Source organism: Vigna angularis, chromosome 1 (genome assembly GCF_016808095.1).
Source record: "Vigna angularis cultivar LongXiaoDou No.4 chromosome 1, ASM1680809v1, whole genome shotgun sequence".
NCBI classification, from domain to species: Eukaryota; Viridiplantae; Streptophyta; class Magnoliopsida; order Fabales; family Fabaceae; genus Vigna; species Vigna angularis.
In genome coordinates this window covers 61,465,810-61,485,552 of record NC_068970.1, presented here as the reverse complement: position 1 = coordinate 61,485,552, position 19,743 = coordinate 61,465,810, and the positions used below count along the sequence as shown (strand labels likewise).

Genomic DNA, 19,743 nt, shown 5'->3' with positions numbered 1-19,743 from the left:
GAATATATGGTCAACAAAATTGTCAGAAAACTTCAAATAAAGCTCAAAAGTGTCATGAATGTTGTCATTCATGCACACAATAAAGTAGGCACCTACCTCATAAGCACATTGAAAGGATATCTCTATAATGTTGTCATTGATTTATAATTTTTTTAATAAGGTTTAATTATTAGTTTTTATAGTTGTGCAAGTTATATTATCTTGATCTTTATGCTTAAGAATGAGTACATTCAGGTAATATACATATCATCTTAATTCTTCTTTTTTAACCATACTATTTTAAATTTTAGGTCAGGTATAAAAAAGTTTAAAAATATATTTTTAAGGGTGGAGATTTGAAAAATAAAATTGATTGAATTATATAGTTTAAACCAGTAATTTATCAAAATATAAAATCAATACGGTGTTTTTTTTTGTTTTTCTTCACATTACTTTCAAATAACTCAAACTTTCAGTTTTTTTTTGTTTGTTTGTTTGGGTTTGAGCCTTTTTTTATTTGTGGAACATGAAGTAAACAGTTTCAGCCTTTCTTCTTGTATGTGTACCTTTGATTCCACAGAGCTTCGCAGCAGCAGAATCGCACAAACAACAAGAGTCAAACGCAGAGAGAAACAATGTCTTCTCCTAGCAAACGCAGGGACATGGACCTGATGAAACTGTCTGTTATATTTTCAAAGTTTTTATTTTTATTTCTTTTAATTTCAGAAACTGTTCTTTTTGCATAAATTTCTTGTCTTTTTCCATTTGGGGTGTGTTTGATTGACATGGATCAGGTCATCAGGATGATGAGGGACTACAAGGTGGAGATGATCAACGATGGCATGCAAGAATTCTTTGTGGAATTCCACGGACCTAAAGATAGTAAATTTTTGCATCCTTTGCGTTGTTATTTTACTTTTTATTTTTTATTTTGTTGTTCAGTTCCTCCTCTGATTATTGAGATTATCTTTTTTTTTTTGGCCCAACTTTGTCTCCATTGAAATTGAAATTTCTTCCTTCACCGACTGTCTTTGAATTCAATGTGAAGTGTTTGGATCAGCAGTCAATAGCTTAGACTAATGTGGTTGATTCATTGTTTGGCTATTTTATTCAATGAGGATTAATTGCACTAGGATCTATGTTTAACTTCAAAGGTGGAAGTGAATTGTTGTTTTTTTTTTCTCTGTTTTTTTTTTTTTCACTTTAATGGGAATCATGTGCAGGTCTGTATGAGGTTGGTGTGTGGAAGGTAAGGGTGGAGCTACCTGATGCTTATCCTTATAAGTCTCCATCTATTGGCTTTGTCAATAAAATTTTTCATCCTAATGTTGATGAATTGTAAGTTGTTCCACTGCAACCATAACTTCATTAAATCATAGTTTATATCTTATTTAAGCAGCACCACTGAACTCAATGGAAAGTCTATTGGCTGTTGCACAAACACATTGCAAAACTCAGTAGCTAATTTATACAGTTTCCTCTAATGCTTAGGTCTGGTTCTGTATGCTTAGATGTTATTAACCAGACTTGGAGTCCCATGTTTGGTAAGCAATGTTTCAAGAATTTTATTATATGCATACTTGCTATGCATTTGATTCTGCCTTGCTTTGTTACTGCCACTACTTAAAATTTGGTGATTTTCCTTATTTCTTTTCAGACCTTGTTAATGTGTTTGAGGTGTTTCTTCCTCAACTTCTTCTGTATCCCAATGCATCAGATCCATTAAATGGTGATGCTGCTGCCTTGATGATCCGAGATCATGCTACATATGAACAAAGAGTCAAAGGTGGTAATCCTTTCTGTTGTATAAATCTGTAATGCTTCTGTCATGCGTAGGTAATTCATGTTAATAGTAAGAGGGTTCCTGCATTATTGTTAACAATAACTACAGGCATCTTTATTTTTATCGAATTTGAATTGGAGTGAAAAATCATTAAGTGGTTAATAGTTATTAATAAAAAGCTTTGAAGATTCAAGTTTGTACAAAAGAATCTGTCATTTTTTGCACAAACTGATATTGAACACAAATCCTTACCACAACAATTGCAAATGTTTAGTAATATCATTATTAAGTACAACAATTGAAATCTCCTTTTGTGCCAAAGGATTTGTTCGATTTAAAGCACAAGTGTCAATGCTCCCCAACAGTTTTAGAATATGTTCTCACTTGCCAATGAGCATTCCAGCAGCTAGTCACTTATCTTTAATATGCTAATCAAAGCTTGCAGTTTGGAAGCTTTGGCATCATTCTTTCTTTTTGCTTCTAGGGAATTTGAACATCTTAGTATCATTACCTGCTTGCATCCTATTCTGATATTTGCTTTGGCATTGATCAATCCTACTCTGTAATGATAATAAAAAGTGTATATTGAGTGTGTAAAAGAAGAGTTTTTGAATTCCAATACTCAAATGGTAATATAGGCCTCATGATTTCATGGTATAATGTTGAATAGTTTGCTTGTAACTGAGCTAATATAAAGTATTTAACATACTCGACCATTTTCAAGCTGAGTTACTGATCAAAGCAAGTACTTTCCAATTTACTGTCATACAACTTCTATTATTGTTTGTATCAATTGAATCTTAGATCCTATATCTCCGGCCAGGTTTGGTATAGCGAGAAATAATTGCTTATTATAATAAATATTCTGAAAAAAAATTACAAAAATGGTGATTATTTCCTTATAAAATGTTGAACCAATGTTTTTGTTTTGTCATTCTTTTAAACTTTACTTTCTAATTTGGTATGTCAAATTGGTATACCATTTGTTTTGTCATCCTTGGCATTTTTTGATCATTGAAGAAAATCGCACTTATGTGAGTATCTAGATATTGTATCATGGTCACAGAAATCTAGATATTCCAGTGTATTTAATTCTATGATTTCATGTGAGACAGTAGTTTAAAGACTGACAAGGGAAACATTTTAATGTCTACCATATGTGAATATGTTATTATATTCTAAGCAAGTGCTTTTGTTTACAATTTTCATTTTTTGAGGCAATGAACAGAATATTGTGAGAAATATGCGAAGCCAGAAGACATTGGAGCTGCAGAGGAGAAAGATTCTAGCGAGGATGAGCTGAGTGAAGATGGTTATGCCTCTAGTGATGATGATGGCATTGTCGGGCAACCAGATCCTTAGATTTTTACATATAATGCCTGTCTTATTTGATTGTACATGATATCATATGATTTTATATCGAGTCCAAGAATAGGTTAAAGAGACAAAGTTCTTATGGTTGAAGGAAAACTACACACCTTTCTATCTGTTCCATGGTGGTTGTGTGTAAATTGGTTTATGATTTAGGTGTTTAAGGTATTCAGTTATGTGACTAGAAAATTCAATTTCTGAAGTTTAAGCTGCTTCTGCTATGAATGCATCTATTGCTTCTGAGATCTTGAACTTTGTTTCTTAATATTTAAGGATGTTCCAAGATCGAAAATAGAGGGACAGTATAAAAAATTCTATAAAAAAAAATGTATATATACATATCTAAACTAACATGTAAATTCGTCAATATATTCCCAAAGAAATACATTTTTCCACTTAAGACTTACTTAGATATTTGAACGTTACAATTTGTCTCAAAGTAATTGATATTTATATTTTTACATGCAAGCTGCATTCAAGCAATAATTTCAAACAATTTTGTGTTACAAAGAATAATAATTAACAATTATCGTTGCAATCCTACCAATGAATGTTTGGTATTTTAATTTGGAATTTGAAGAATCTCAATTTAGACTTTGATTTCAAATAAATGCTTAGAATAATGACATGAATTCTGCATTCAAATATGTATGCACTACATTTAATTCTGTTTCAATCCATATTAATATTAAAATATACACCAACAGCTATCTACATGCTTACGCTAGTTAAAATTGATTTAAATTTGTCATTTATTGACTTTGAAGTCACCCTGATATCTGTTCCAATTTTAAGGAAATACCAAATAAGCTATATGAAAAATAAATCATTTAGGTAATAAATAAAGAGTAATATAATGTGATAAAGTTCAAGTATGAAATTTATTTTTCTTTCAATTTAATCTCCACTCCTCATTTTTCCTTTGGAAATTTTTTTATTATATATTTTTCATTTTCTTAATATATATATATATATATATATATATATAATAATAAAATATCTTTTTACTTTTTGCTTTCATTTTTTCATTTATCTATATAAAAGTTAATTTTATTTCATTCCTTCTTAATTTAATCAATTCATGTCTCCCTCTAGTTATTATTATGTCCGCTACTTTCCATTTACTTCATGTTGGTATTTATTTTTATACACATGTCAAGCACGTAAAGTAATAGTTAATCAAAATTAAGCATATAATAACAGCTGGCCCTTATAGCTCAGTGGTAGAGCGTCAGTCTTGTAAACTGAAGGTCCGTAGTTCGATCCTGCGTGAGGGCAGTTTTTATATATATATTTTTCTTGGTTTTGTTTTCAAATATGTTTTGAATCCTCACTAAAGAATAATTTGTGACAATACATACAATCTTAATATATTTATTTGTTTATTAGATACTAGAAAAAATATATTTTACAATCATTCAAAATTATAATACCAAAAATATGATAGTATATGAAATAAATTATGATTTTTGAAATTAAAAAAATGTAAAATGTTAAAAGTAAATTATTTGTTGAAAAAATAAAATATAGCTATCTTTTTATTTCAAATAAGACATGTATTACTTGATTAAATTACGTATCCAAAAAACTTTACTATCTTAATTTGAATAATTATTTATTATATTATTAAATTAATTAATATTTAATTTTTTTGCATTAAATTAATCCTAGTTAAGTAGAGTTAAGAACCGAAACACAACGATTAGAAAATGTAATAGATTTAAAATTAATAAATATTTCTGCATAACTAAAAACAGATTATATTTGAGAGAATAAATTTATATTTATACTTAATAACAATAGGGACTAATCAAAGACCACAATGTTAATAATAAGCAAGATATCATATGTAGCAAACGCTGCATCAGAACTGTTGAAAAAAAGACAGACTATAGAGTAAATTACACAACACATTGTGAAATTTGTTGAGATCGTGCAGGTGATAAAAAGTGAAATGCTGAGAAACTCCTTCTACTGGCAGAAGCTGCTTATTGATGGCTCAAGCTAAGACTTTTACAACACAAACACAACTAATCAAGTGTGGCATTAGTGCAACGCAACAGTGGGAAAAGGAAAATTAGTTTGCAAAAGTATCTCCAGAAGGGTAATTAACCAAGTGTTGGAAGTTATATCGATTACAAATAACACCAATTTAAACTACTTATACAAGTGAGTGCAAACCTCGTCTTATAAACCAATTTTATGGTGTTGAGTTAGAGTTAAGTCCACTTCTTAACACCGAGTGGAGATGCAATCTAAAGATGTGAGGTGGAGATGCAATCTAAAGATGTGAAGAAAAAACCAAGTGAATAAGGAGGAATAATTCTTAAATGAAATTGTATCTCGTATTAGACTTTTAAAATATGCTGTAGAAAGTACGATGAAAGAGTATACAGAAGTAGTTTTATTCTAAAAATCTAGTGTATGATTCTAGAGTTTGCTTACAAGATGCAGAATAAAGTTTATGCGGAAGCTCGAATTTGGACATTTGCAATTAGTCTAGTGAGTTTGCTTAATGTTTCACGAGCAGATATGGTATCTGGATGATCTTCACCACAGATTGAAGTCCTGATGAAAACAGCCTTCCTGATTAGATCATCCCCTATGTCAAATTGTGCACCTCTGAGCATTAGCTTGCCCCTGGTCTCAAGCACAGTGGCTCTACACAGAGCCAACTCTTGCCAAAGGCAAGGATTCAACTGAGCATTAGTCTGGATGGACCTCCAGCACAGTGATTTGTCGAACCACTTGTCAACTGGGGTAACCAATGCTTGGTCTGCAGCCTCCAATGCATTGGTGCAAAGGTGCAGAAGCTCTAGAGCAGCACTGCATCTGGAGTAGGTAATGAAAGTGTGAATTGCAAGAGGCAGAAGCACCTTTTTAACAAGACATAACAGCTCTGAAACCTCTACTTCAACAGCCGCAGGATTGTGACCAAATGCAAATAGCAGAAAACATGCAGCCCATAAATGCTCTATGCTTTCAGATATTGACCCTTGATTCATAACAGCCTGAACCATTGCTTGTGCAGACCCGGTAACTTCTCTCTTCCGAGCATATAGTTTGATCATTTCATTGAAATGTATATGTCCTTGCTTAGTACTACTCCTTGCAATATTGAATCTTAGCAGCAGAGAACATGCTTCTAGTTCTGATTTTTTGGTGTGTGAGGATGTGAACCCACATGTTAAGGATTGCAGTAATTTTCTCCAGAAACAAGTCCCCTTTTGCTTTTCTGGTATCTTCTGAGCAGCAAGTGCCAATAAGGAAACTGAAACTGCACAAGGTGCAAACCATCCGCTTACCAGTACCATTCTGGTTGCCAAGCTCCTCGCGCCGTCTGCATGATCAAATATTGAGAAACAAACATCAAGGAGTTGCAGGAGGAAAGTGTTCTGCCGGAATGAGTGAGCTTTTTTATTACACCAAGACATGTCCTTCAAGGGCATTCTGTTTATGGTATCTAAGAGCCTGCTTGGTGTTATAGGTAACTCAGACAAAATTCCACTGACAATGGCCAGGCCTAAAGTCAACCTTCCAAGCTTTTCCTCAATTGTTCTAAGAGCATCAACCTCTGCAACTGGATACTCCTTGCCACTTCCCAGCATTAGAGACATTGCCTCAACTCCAGACAAGTATGAAAGCTTCAGAGGTTCCAAGTTCATCACACGAGGAAGGCAAGTTGATATAATTACATGGGTCTCTCCACCAAAACGAGGGAGAAGATCCATCACAAGTTTGTGATCCCACCAATCCTTTTCGCTTTCCAAATTATCAATGATCACAAGATATGGAATGTTTCGCATTAGCTCTTTGCGAATTCCAGAAACAGCGGCTTCTTCCTGTTCTTCAAATCCTTTTATCCTAGTTTTCTCCAAACTATTCTCAACACTCGCATCAACTTCTAAAAAGGACCTGAGGTTAAGATAGTTTTGCCTAATATACCTGCTCTCCCCTCCTATCCATAGCACCATCTTGTATCTCTGGTGAAACCTGTAAGCAAACTCAAGAATAAGTTCTGTTTTACCAATTCCTGAATCTCCTGATATGCAGGCAATGCCTTTCCCATATAATATCCTCATTCCTTTTTTCCGCCTAGTATACTTTCCACCTCGTTTGAGCCTTGATCGCCTGTGAGAAAACTCAATGTTTTGCATTTCAATCTCTTTTTCTGACTCCTTCCACAGAACTGGTGTTTTTTCCTCCCTGCTTCCATTTCCCACATGCCTTTCCTCTTGCACATTACTCTTGCTGCGACAAATAGTCAAATGCCTTCTTTTGGGTCTGGCCTTAAGATCAATATAGTCTTGCCTTGAATCTCCAGTAACATCCCCAAAAAGCATAAACTCCAGTTGAGAAAGCTCTTTCTTCCTACCAATGAAGTTCTCATTCCGAGTGAAAGGTAACTCCTCTTCTTTCACTTTCTCCCTCCATTTTGTTAAATGCTCAGCAGCACTTCTTCTTCCTAACTTCATTGCTAATAATGTGACAGTCCTAAGTATGCAATCTCTCCAGTTTCCATCCTGAGCTTCCAGCTTCCGTTCTTCAACACGTGAGAGGCCATGAACAACATCTTTCCACTCCTGCTCCAACCCTCCATACAAAAGCCAAAGCTCCCCTCCATGTTTTTCCCACAGCTCACCCCTCTTCTCAATTATATCCCTCACAAGACAATCAGCTGGACTCAGATCAAAATATATAGGGACCAAGTTCTTCTTGCCAGAGAAAAATTGCAGTTCCTCAATTGTGTACGGATTCTTGAAAGACTTCCTTGTTATAATTACTATCCCATAAGAAGCCACGTTCATAGCTTTTTCTGCAATGCTTAGCTTACAAGAGTTCCTATATCCAGCTCTATCTGATACAAAACAACTTATGCCTTGAATTTCCAACTCGACACGCAGCCAATTGGCAAATCTTATTAGAGGAGGTTTACGACCATGTAATCCTATATAGACATCACAACTCTTTAATCTATAAGAAGAAACTGATCTAGAACCTGCTGTTGAAGATATTCTTTTGTTTCTGCCTTTCTTACTTCTCTTGTCTTTCTGTCCAGAATAATTATCATCATAGGGATGGAAGTGACCTGACACAGTGCAACTAGAGATGCCCACTGAGGAAGATATGCGGTCAAGTTTCTGTAAATCACCTGCATTACAGCCCGCTGGAGATGCAGCCACTTCAGAGAAGGTGCATCCAACATTCACTAGAGACATCGGTTCTGGAATCCCTGAACTGCTACTGGGGGCAGCAACATCTAGATGAATTCTGTCACTGGGAGCATCGGGTTGCAAAGACTCTGATAATTGGCACGATGATGATCTTGGAGAGAAAAATGGTGACTGATTAGCTGAAAAAAAAGCTGAAGATGAGGATGACATGTTCCTTAAACTTGGTGTTGTCAAGGGTCCAACTGTGGTGGAGCTCTCTTCTTGGATATCCATCCTTGATGTTACAGATGGTTTGTGAATGTTTTCCGATTATGGAAGACACCATGTCCCGTGCACATAAAAATTGTTGGAAGATGAACTGTGAAGTTTGAGGAAAAGAGTTAATCAGTCAGAAGCTGCATTCTAAATTTACAATCATTCAGTGTTCCAATATTGCAGAAAAAAGCAAAAATGAATGTTCTGCACTGTATGCTTCTGGTGCTACAAAGCAGAAATTAGTAATATAAAAGAACAAAGTAAAGAAAGGGTGAAGGGCAGACAAAGTCCGAGACTTTTAAGAAAAAGTTAACCGTCCCACCATCATCTATGTTACACTTCTATAGATCTCAAAATTTCCAAAAAGGAAAAAAAAAAGATAAATTGGTCAAATCACAAACAGTAATTACCAGTGGTAGGAAGCATGATGGTCAACCTAAAAAGAATATTTACTTTACAAAAATGATGTTGACCCTGAACAGGTAAGGAAAAGTAGCACCAATTTGGGACATTTATTGCTGTTGTTACACATACAATAGGATCCAAAATCAGAAATGCAAAAACTCAACTCACTTGAAGAAAACTCATAATTCGTTGTTTAGTAATTCACCAACCAAATTTAAAAACAAGGGAAGGAAGAATCATTGAGAAGAAAAATAAATTAAAACACAACGACATCCAGCTATCAAAATAATTAATTGACAAAACTACATTCATGTGGTTCAGATCTGAATACTTACTAGGCAGAGAAACTGAAACACCGTGTCATACATTCACTGTTTCCCTTCCAAACCAACCAATCTCTTTTCTCTGCAAAGGTCAACAAAACGATCCAAGCATTCAAATTTCCAAGCACTGTAGGAGTAAGAAGATAAAACTGAAGCAAACTTACGATAATTAAAACACACATCATTACAAGAGAAGCCAAAAAAAGGAAGAAAACATATAGCTGAGTAATTGGTAATGAGTGAAGTGAGAAAGAAACTATGGTGTCAGACTCAGACACCCATTTGAGAAAGAGATGAAAAGGAGATAAACTGAAAGAAATGAAGGCAAAAAGCGGCAACTTTATCAGCAGGTATTGATGGGTGCAGAAACTGCGGCTAAGTCCTTACAAGGAGTGTTATCTTTGGATGTGGGTTGTGTGACAGTGGTTTGACTTGTGAATCTTTGGCTACAGTAGCGTTTTTATTGAGCCTGCAAGGTTCAGAATGGGGTGTCAAGAGTGAAGAATGCTATGGATCTGACTTGGGTGTGGTGGAATCGAAGTAGGCTCCACGCCCATTTATACTACTGTTAAATCTTGCAGATGCCTACTATGATTTCGGCATTTGGATTCGCATTTTTTAAGCTCTTCTTGGTTTTGGTTTGTTCTTTTTTATATATATATATATATATATTTGTGTTTTTCGGTGGATGCTTTTAAAGTTAGCTTTGATTAAGATAATCCAGAACAAACGTGGTCTTTTGTACTTTGCTGGGTTTTGTGACGTGTTGAAATTCTAACTTAAGGAATCGTTTTATGGTTGATTCTTAAATCCCTCAATTCAGAATGGAAAGTATCACAAGAGATTGGTAGTGAAATTTGTGACGGAGACTGAAGTTACATTCTTCCCTCACTGATCTTACACCATACCCAATTCATCTTGTGATGCATTGCATCTCCATTTTTTTTTTTCTTCTTAAAAGAAACCTTTTAATGATAATATAAATCAAGGTTGTCTTTTCACGCGTACTATGTTGTTAATAGGATTCAAGATAAGGTTTTCCCCCATTTTCTTTTCTTTAAAGTTGTCATAAAACATACATTATATACATGTATGTATATGGGTTATGAAATTTGTCACCACAATTTTACAGTTACATAATTTTCTCGATAGTCTTATATATTGTATACAAAATCCATCATATTATTAGAATTTTATATTAGATAAAAATGAAAAAATAAAATATTATATAAAATTAAAAATTCATTAATTCGTTATTTTAAAATATTAGATAAAAAATTATGTCAAATTCTAGTTAAACTCAATACATATATATTGTATCTTTTCAGTGGAGTTTTGTTCAATTTTTGTTCAATTTGACAAAAATTATAAGGTTTTTGTTTAACATAGACAAAAGTTAAAAACACACTATAAAATGTTATAAATATAAAAATATAGTAAACAATTTTAATTTTCTGTACTTATTGTCTATTTCTATAGGAATATCATGATAAATATTTAACATTATAAATAAAGTTATCATCTTTTTGAAAAGGTTAAAAGAAAACTACTTAATATGTTCTAACACTACAAGAATGATTGAAATTACCGACGGTCATAATTCGTCGGTAATGTATAAAATCCGTCGGTAATTAGCATTTACCGACGGCTTACCGACGGCCAAAATACCGTCGGTAAAAACGTTGTCGGTAAACTTTACCGACGGATTTTTGGCCGTCGGTAATTACCGAAGGCTTTTGGCCGTCGGTAAATCCGTCGGTAAATGTCGCGACCTGGTTCATCTTCTTCCTCTTCCTTCGTCGCTGTGTAAATTTTTTTTCCATTTCCACGAACTCCACCACCAAAACGGCATCACGCGAGTAACAAACTAGTTTCCAAAGTATCAAACAACCAATTTATTTTCAATAGTTAAAATTATAATGAATCATGGAGAGTTTTTCTGCAATTCTCAGATTTGTAAGATAAATGTTTCTAATCGTTTCAATGTGGTGGAAAGAACGGTGGTAGAGGGCAGCGGTGGTGGAGAGAACGGTGGTAGAGGACAGCGGTGGTGGAGGGAAGCGGTGGTTGAGGGCAGCGGCGGGAGAGCAGCGGCGGGAGGGCAGTGACGGTGGAGAGCAACGATGATGGAGAGCAGCGGTGGAAAGCAGCGGTGGTGGAGAGCAGCGATGGTGGAGAGCAGCGGTGGTGGAGGGCAACGGTGGTGGAGGGCAGCGGCAGTGGAGGGCAGTGACGGTGGAGAGCAGTGACGGTGGAGATTTCTTTACTGATTGAAATGAGAGGAGAAATACTTCTTTTACCCACATATATTGGCACTGGATGCGAAGCTGGTTTCGAAAAATTCTGATTTTTTACCGACGGCCAAAAGCCTTCGGTAAATCCGTCGGTAATGTCATCCACGAAATAATGGGCGGGAAAAATCCCGCTCTTTTTACCGACGGCCAAAAGCCTTCGGTAAATCCGTCGGTAATGCGCATGTCACTTACCGACGGCGGAAAGCCTTCGGTAAATCCGTCGGTAATGCACATAAAAATACCGTCGGTAATTCCGTCGGAAATTAAGATATATCGACGGATATTGATCCGTCGGTAAAAATCCGTCGGTAATATTAATATTTTTTGTAGTGTAACACTTACAAGGAACTCTAGCATTTGTTTTGTTATGAGTTTCACAAGGGAAAAATTTGTTAGGTACCAGTCAATCTCTGAGTAATAATTATTCGACGTTTTAAATTTAAAAATAAATGGTTAATGTTTTGAATGTGTCATAAAAAGACAGGTCCAAACTTAAGTATTGGTCCACTACTATCTAATAATGTATCATATTTGATTATGGTCCTTTTATCTTAAAAACCTCTATTTAAAATGGTAGTAATGTTTTCTCTATGAACTTCTTTAATAAGTACTCAAAGATCTTTTTAAGAATTGAGTCATATCCTGGAAAAGTATCAACACACTGACTAAAAGGACTTTGTTAGATTGAAAATGACATCAAAATGGTAAAAATGAGTTAAGAACAGACGTGCTAACAATCATAACCCATAAAAATGAATTGTTTTTTTGGTTTGAAAATATATGTTAAATTCACATGGATACATTATAAGTGATAAAAGATAGAGATAATCAAATATAAAATATAAGAATTTTTTAAAATAAATCACACTCGTGCGTGTGTGTCTATATATATATATATATATATATATATATGACAACAAATTAAGTTGCCCTTAGCCTTTCTTTTTATTAGGTATTCCGAGTTTGGATTTTCTATGTTAATGTTCTTTTATATGCAAAATTTTAGTGTTTTCAAAATTTAAAATATGTCATTGTTCTTAATTCACTGTATTCCTCCAATACGGTTTGATAGTATTATATTCAAATCAAATATAGCTTAAAGTGTTGATATATTTCAAGTCTTCTAATTAAAATTATTAATAATTAATTTTATAAAAAAAAAAGTTGTTTTTCCTATTTATATTATCAGTTTTTTTAATTTTTTTATCTATAAATAATCAGAGATGAATAACCAAACCTCTCAATGTTTTCAATAGATGTGAAAAAAAAAATCTTACAAATTAAAGGATTCAACATGTTTATTTGTGTTTTTTAAATTAATTAAAAAATTAATTATATTATTTTACTCATTTAAAATATATGATAAGTTCAAATGTGATTTAATAAGATTTAATAATCTATTAGTTATCATGAAAAATTATAATAAAATAAAATAAACATAAAATAAACATAAAATAAAAAGATTGAAGCTGGTTTATAAAAGGGATTAGGATTCTTCTCTAGACACAAAGTTCTTTCACAGTTACACATAATGAAAGTATGAAAAAAGAAAGACAAAAAGATATATTGAGAGACAGGGGTTGGAGAATAGAAAGATTGAACAATGCATCTTATAGGATCTCTCATGGATGAAGGTCAGTATTCTATTATGATTATGTTGTGAGAATTGTAAATATTAAAATCCTATAGTTTTCTAGAATAGAATAGACTAAGAATGCAGAAAAACTACAAATTAATTTACATGTGATATTATAATATGTGTTGTTAGATTTATGATTCTCCTTATATGATGTTTTTTTCCAAATTATGTTTTACCCAAGTCAAGCCAACTATGAATTTAGGGATTTCTCAATAAAAATTTTGAATTCTGATTTAAGTTTTTTTTCCAAATTAGTAGAGTCTTAATGATGAGATTTAGGAATTTTATATTTCCCGTAATTTGATTTCAAATTGAAATGGTACGTTGCTTATGATAAAAACTAGGTCTATATTGAATGAATTGAATATGAATGCTGTTTAGCTGCATTTTTATTACGTATTAATTTATCATTGTAAATTGAAAAGTATTTTCACTTGGGACCTGAATATGTGGATTGAAAGCAATTCGAGAATTGACACTTGCTAATGTGGATTGGATGCAATAAAAGTTATGTTGGAAAAATAATTTTCTATCATGCAAATTGAAAATTGATCCAACCCAGATATGAAAATCTAAATATCTTTATTGATATGAATGGCAAATAAAAGATTTGAATTGGAAAACTATCTTCTTACCTGAATTACAATTAGTGTTTTAATTTTATTATGTAAATAATGTATCCTAATTTTATTTAAAATTAAGAAAAATGTTATGTATGATTTATAATAATTAAGGATATTTATTTATTTGAAATCAAAGATCAATTTTGTTAGTAATCACAGTAAGCAAAATTTTAAATTATTTGACTTTAAGTTATTAATATTTTTATTTCAGTTACCGATAATATGATACTAAATTGAATAATTGATTTATGAGTTAATTGAAGTTTATTATTATAAAACATTTTTAAATTGCCTAAAGGTTAATTAATTATTCTTATAATTAATGAGTATGGTTATAGTTAATTTTGTATGTAAATAAGTGATTCTAGTTTATGCATATTCTGATTATTATTAATGTAATATGATTTTTATTACTGTATATTAATAGATTTTCCAAATGAGAACATTAATATACATAGAATTATTATTTATACACTAGTGTAAAATATATTATTTATAACTATTATTTATACCAACTAGGTATAAGAAGTATGACAACTAATATAAAAAGTTGACATTTTCACAATAAATAAAAATAAAATTTATATTGATTCTAATTATAATTGATATAGAAATTGATATAAAAAAAAGTATACCTTATGATATTTTTCTAATAAATAAGAATTTTTTTTTATAATTTATCATTTGTATTTTTATATAACTTATATTTTTACAAAAACTGAATATTTTTATATTGTCAATCATTTATATTCTCACATAATCTACTATTTACATTAAAGTACACGTCACTAACCAATGTTTCATTTAAAATTGAATATGTATTCTTTATTCTCGTTAACTCAATCACAATATATTATTTAAAACAATTATATACTATACATTTTATTATATATATATATATATATATATATATATATATATATATATATATATATATATATAATTCAAATACATTTCTCATCATAAAATGAATCATAATATTATTATTTAATTATATAAAACAAAACATTTATATTAAATTATAATTATATTTTTATAAAAGTCACATTAATATAATAAATATATTTTAATTTTTAAAAATGTCGTACGGGTACAAATGCTAATGTATCACAAAAAGGGAAACTAATTTTATATAACCTAATTAGAACTATAGGAAAAAATATAAAAATATATAGTTGATGAATTTCCCTTTTATAAAATTAATGTTAATAGCACCCTCTTTTCATTATATTTTTAATTATTAAGTAAAACTTAGTATTAATCTGAAAAATAGTTCATCTTTTAATATGTTATTGAGAATTCCTACGCGCATACCAATTTCGAGAATACACCCAAAAGAATACAAGTATTGGAAAATACAAAATTAGTTATTTTTAGATACTACATGTGATATTCTATAAGAACTAATTCTGCTCCAATTAAATAGAACAACTGTAGATGATAAAATTATTTTAGATGTTTAATTAATCACATACTAAACATGTAAACTTGAAATTATTAATTAAGCTAAAGCATATTTGTGTCAATTAATCCATATAGTTGTTGGTATAAAAAAACTGTTTGGAAAGGACAAATACGAAATAGTGTATCTTATTCTTAACTCACCAAAAACAATGTTCACTTGCCACCTTTTAATTTTAGGGAAAAAATGATTTAGAAATTATATGTACTTCTTTTTTGCTGGCTGTTCGTTCTTTCCAAAAGCATCATAGATTTAAGACTTGGTTAAATCAATAAATTAATTTAAGGCTAATTTAATTGATGAATTAATGTTTATTGCATAAGTATTTGTGTACAAGTTTACAATAGAATAAGAATTCGAATTAAACTTTTTCTTTTATATAAGTTATAAGTAAAAGGTTACTAAAGTCTGGGCTTAGATCAGTATCTCAATAAATACGTATAAAAAAGTTAAATAAGATTTTTTTTCCCATGAATTAACTTTAATTTATCAATACTTCATGGAAGTTCCTTTTATTTTCTTCAAAGAATTTTAAACTTGTAAATAAATTAATTTTGATTTATATGAAAATGTACTTTATTTATACTGCATCAATAACTATTAGTTGATAAAAACTTTCAAATAAAGTGATGTGGTAATTATTTCATAAATCGCTGAAAACATTGAAAAAATAAGATGGGTAAGGAAATAAGTTAGCCCATTCAAGACCAGGTATATTTTAAATATTTTGAATAAGTGAGTTCTATAAAATATATAGTTACTTTTTGAATATGTGTATCAAAAAAATTGTCAAGATTTACTTCTGTATTTAACGGGAAACATTTCCGATAATTATTATTTATATTTTTTATTAAATAAAAAGTACACATATTTAATTGCTTGAAAATATAAAATGCATTTAATATGTGTAAAACAATTAAAAAAATTATATTACAATGTTGAATTAAAAAATTAATTAACAATGTCATTTGTTTCTTTCCCTTCAATATATACAAAGTAATTTTTAAACATAAATATGTGTGAGAAGAATTAAAAAAATAGGTGAATGATCGGAGCAGCAGAAAAGGACAGTGTGGTATTGACTTACAGCAAATTTGATTAGGGCATTTCAACATCACTCCAAAACGCTCTTTTTAAGGGATGGCGATGGGAAGCATATGCCCCCATGTGAGACCATTAACAAAACTTTGTCGTTTTAACGGCTCCCATTCAGACACATTCTGCTAACTAAAAGACAAAAATAGTTTGAATTTTAGGGCACTTCAAATTCTTAGCATCAAAAGCTGTGTCCCCACAATCTTTTATGTGTGCCAGAAAGGAAGGGCACAATTTCATCATTAATGGACCCAACACACTCAAACCAAATCATCTTCTTCACAACATCAATCATCTTCATTGCTTTTCAAAATGAAAACCAGTTTAAAATACTAATGGTACTGTCATACCAGTTCAATTATGTGCTAAATGTAGTTTATCTTTTATTTTTGTAATTACCCATTTTTCAATGTATATATACAACATTTATTAAGTATGAATATATTTATTCAATAAAATAAAATATTAAGATTGATTGATTTACATGATGATAACATAATAACATATTTTCTCAGAATTGTTTGGACATGCTTTTTCATACTTTAGTTATTATAAATAAATGCACTATTTAGTTACAGTTATTTTCTCTTAAACTTAATTCTTTTTTCATAATTTTTTATAAATCAAAACTGATTTATACATAAGTTAAACAAAATTTTAAATTTACACGTGTGTAAAAAACAATATAAAATTAATATAAATAAATAAATATGAGGAATTTTTTACAAATTAATTAATATGTAAATAAATAATTTTAATTTATGAAAATTAGAATATGATTTTATTTTTCTAAAAAACCTTACAAAGAGACTCGTCCAAAATATGATTTATATTTTATCAATCATTATAGGTTTTGAAGCTTAATAATATCATAATTTGATTTGGACGTTGACCAAACAATGTTGGGGTCAAAGATATGATGGGACATGTTTGTTGGGAGTGTTTCATACATTGAGTCAACATACTTTTTGTGTTAATGGCCATACAATGAAATATGTTCATAAAGAATTGAGTTAATGAGGAAAAGAAGAACTATTGAAAAAGCCAAGAAAAACCATTTCACATCTTTTGTGACACATAAGCGCGAATCACTGCTGAATTCAGGTTATGAAACTAAAAAAGTTAGTCTTAAAACTTTTTTCGTCAACAGGTGAAAGTAACACAAGTAAAGGGAACATAGGGAACATAATTAATGTTTTATAGAGATAAAACCCCTGTTTTTTAATGAAGATGTCGAAATAAATATGGACACTTACTTATGTTTTGGGCCTTATACAACATGTAGTTTTTCTTGTTGGAGTTTGTGTTTTAACACATCTACATTGTGATAAAATTAAATTACTGTTATATAGCATTTCTTTCTTTGGATGGACTCAAAAACAAAACCTTATTTTAAGAAATTTATAAGTATTACCACTTATATCAATTATCAAGAAACAACTGTTAATATAACACACTAGTTTATATTAGAAAATCAAATTCAAATAAATTATGTTTAATTTTTACTAAATAACTTTGCTTAATTCTTAACGCAATCATTTTATATTTTGCTTTGAACTTTTGTGTCATTGAATTATTTTAAATCTGCCCAAGCATTTTAAAAAGAGAAAGTCTCGTTATTTTTGTTTGACAGTGCATTTTCAGGATTTGTTTTTATTTATTTTATCATCTCAGAAAGAAAAACTTTGAAAATTATTATTTTTTAATATAATCTATAATTCTGTTCTATACCAGTCATGGAGTTCCTCGGATTTTTTTTTTCCTTCTTTTCCCTTTTATTGCAATGCATGTTGCAAAGCTGAGGACTATTGGGCTATTATGATACATATTGGGCCATTTCTTCCTGAACCCACCTTTTCTCTTCATGCATCCCCTAACTTTAAAATTCCACTTTTGCCCTTATGAAATATTATTAAAATAAAGAAGAATTATAAGAAGATGTATAACTTTGTTTTATGACTTTCGTAGTTCTCCAATAAGGTGTGGCGGTTGGGAGTGTTTAGTGTTTGGGTTTTTTAAATTTAAATTCAGATTTGATAATTCAAAATGCATTATCAAATCTGAAAGTATATATATCGGATTCAGCAATCTAGAAATTTGAAGTTGAAATTTTATTTTAAAAAACTCATGCAAGAAGGTATCACATGTATTTTGAAAATCTTGTTCTAAAAATTTTAATTTAAAAGGTTCAAACCAAAATTATTTTTATATGTTTCAAAAACCCATTCTATAAATCTTATTGTAAAAGTTTTTTTATGAAAATAATGCTATAAATTTTTTGAAAAACTTATTTTGAAAGATTTCCAGAACAAGTAATTTTAAAAGTTATTTTTACAAAAATAAAATAAAATAATAGTTTTGAGAATTAAGTTTTTTATTATCGGCATTTTAATATAGAGCTTAAAGTTGCAGGAAGAAAAAACCCGGTTTCAAAGTACCACCACGAGGTTAATCTTAATAAAGCTTATTAATGGACAACAAGAAATGAAAAAAACAAAACTAAATGCCAATGACTTAACACGTAAACATCAATTATGCACACGTATTATTTAATATATTTAATCATTTAAAGATAATTTTATTAATATACAAACAAACAAACACAAGAGAAAGTTATTTTTCCTGAAAATAAAGTACAAAAAAAGTATGCGACAGAACTCAAAATAAATAAAAATATATTTTTTAGTTAGATAAATAAAATAAAAATATTACTTTTGGTCAAAACTGTCTACTGTTTCCTTCTATAAAAAAATAATATTATTTGTTAAAATTATGTAAATATTTTTATTTACAATTTAATAATCTTGTTTACAAAATATTAGTTTTTGTTTTTTTTTCTAATTTGCATGTTTAAAAAAACGCAGCACCAACAATATGTTCACAAGAATAAATAGTATGGATATAAAATAATAATAAAATTCTGAATGAAATTCAGTTTAACATTGCGAACAAAACGGAAGCAAGTTACGTTATTCACAATGATTAAATTTAAATTTACAAAAAGTTTCGAAAAAAACTCACAATAACAACTGTATATTACTATTATAATTAGAATAACAACAGCATATCAACCGTTTCACAAGCTCATTAAGTTAATACAATATACAATATCAATACAAGTTTGAAAAAAATAATAATACAACAGCATACTATTAATTAACATTATTAAGGAAATCAGCATACTATTTAATTTAAGAGAAAAACAAACAACACTGTTAAAAATTATTTTACTAGTAAAAAAATGGTAACCAATGAAAGCGAAGCAACACCAATTAACATTATAATGTAAATAAATCAATACTTTACTTCTTCTCAGTGCTTATCCATCGAGTATATATTC

At 30.3% G+C, this 19,743-nt stretch overlaps 2 protein-coding genes and 1 non-coding gene across 8 annotated transcripts; 2 read left to right on the top strand and 1 right to left on the bottom strand.

Moving 5' to 3' along the window:
* Positions 1-455: 455 nt before the first annotated feature.
* LOC108346904 (ubiquitin-conjugating enzyme E2 5) lies at positions 456-3,378 on the top strand. Of its 3 annotated transcripts, none has more exons than XM_052878939.1 (6): positions 456-658; positions 782-861; positions 1,203-1,317; positions 1,471-1,523; positions 1,637-1,765; positions 2,980-3,378. In XM_052878939.1, exons 1-6 carry the CDS (start codon positions 615-617, stop codon positions 3,063-3,065), a joined length of 507 nt encoding a protein of 168 aa, XP_052734899.1. In that variant the 5' UTR covers positions 456-614; the 3' UTR covers positions 3,066-3,378. The 3 variants fall into 3 exon arrangements, with proteins under 3 accessions (XP_052734899.1, XP_017441455.1, XP_052734892.1); XM_017585966.2 differs by having other exon boundaries at positions 459-658; positions 2,991-3,378; XM_052878932.1 differs by having other exon boundaries at positions 461-658; positions 774-861; positions 2,991-3,378.
* Positions 3,379-4,339: 961 nt separating this feature from the next.
* TRNAT-UGU (transfer RNA threonine (anticodon UGU)) lies at positions 4,340-4,411 on the top strand. Its single transcript has one exon. It is a non-coding gene; the product is annotated as a tRNA-Thr (tRNA).
* A 1,054-nt stretch (positions 4,412-5,465) lies between these two features.
* LOC108347700 (uncharacterized) lies at positions 5,466-9,908 on the bottom strand. 4 transcript variants are annotated; one of them, XM_017587101.2, is made up of 3 exons: positions 9,455-9,908; positions 9,303-9,372; positions 5,466-8,665 (listed from the first exon to the last, which is right to left on the bottom strand). In XM_017587101.2, the coding sequence occupies exon 3, from the start codon at positions 8,578-8,580 to the stop codon at positions 5,596-5,598; it is 2,985 nt and encodes a 994-aa protein (XP_017442590.1). In that variant the 5' UTR covers positions 8,581-8,665; positions 9,303-9,372; positions 9,455-9,908; the 3' UTR covers positions 5,466-5,595. The 4 variants fall into 4 exon arrangements, with proteins under 4 accessions (XP_017442590.1, XP_017442592.1, XP_017442594.1 ...); XM_017587103.2 differs by having other exon boundaries at positions 9,471-9,908; XM_017587105.2 differs by having other exon boundaries at positions 9,630-9,908.
* Between the last annotated feature and the right edge of the window lie 9,835 nt (positions 9,909-19,743).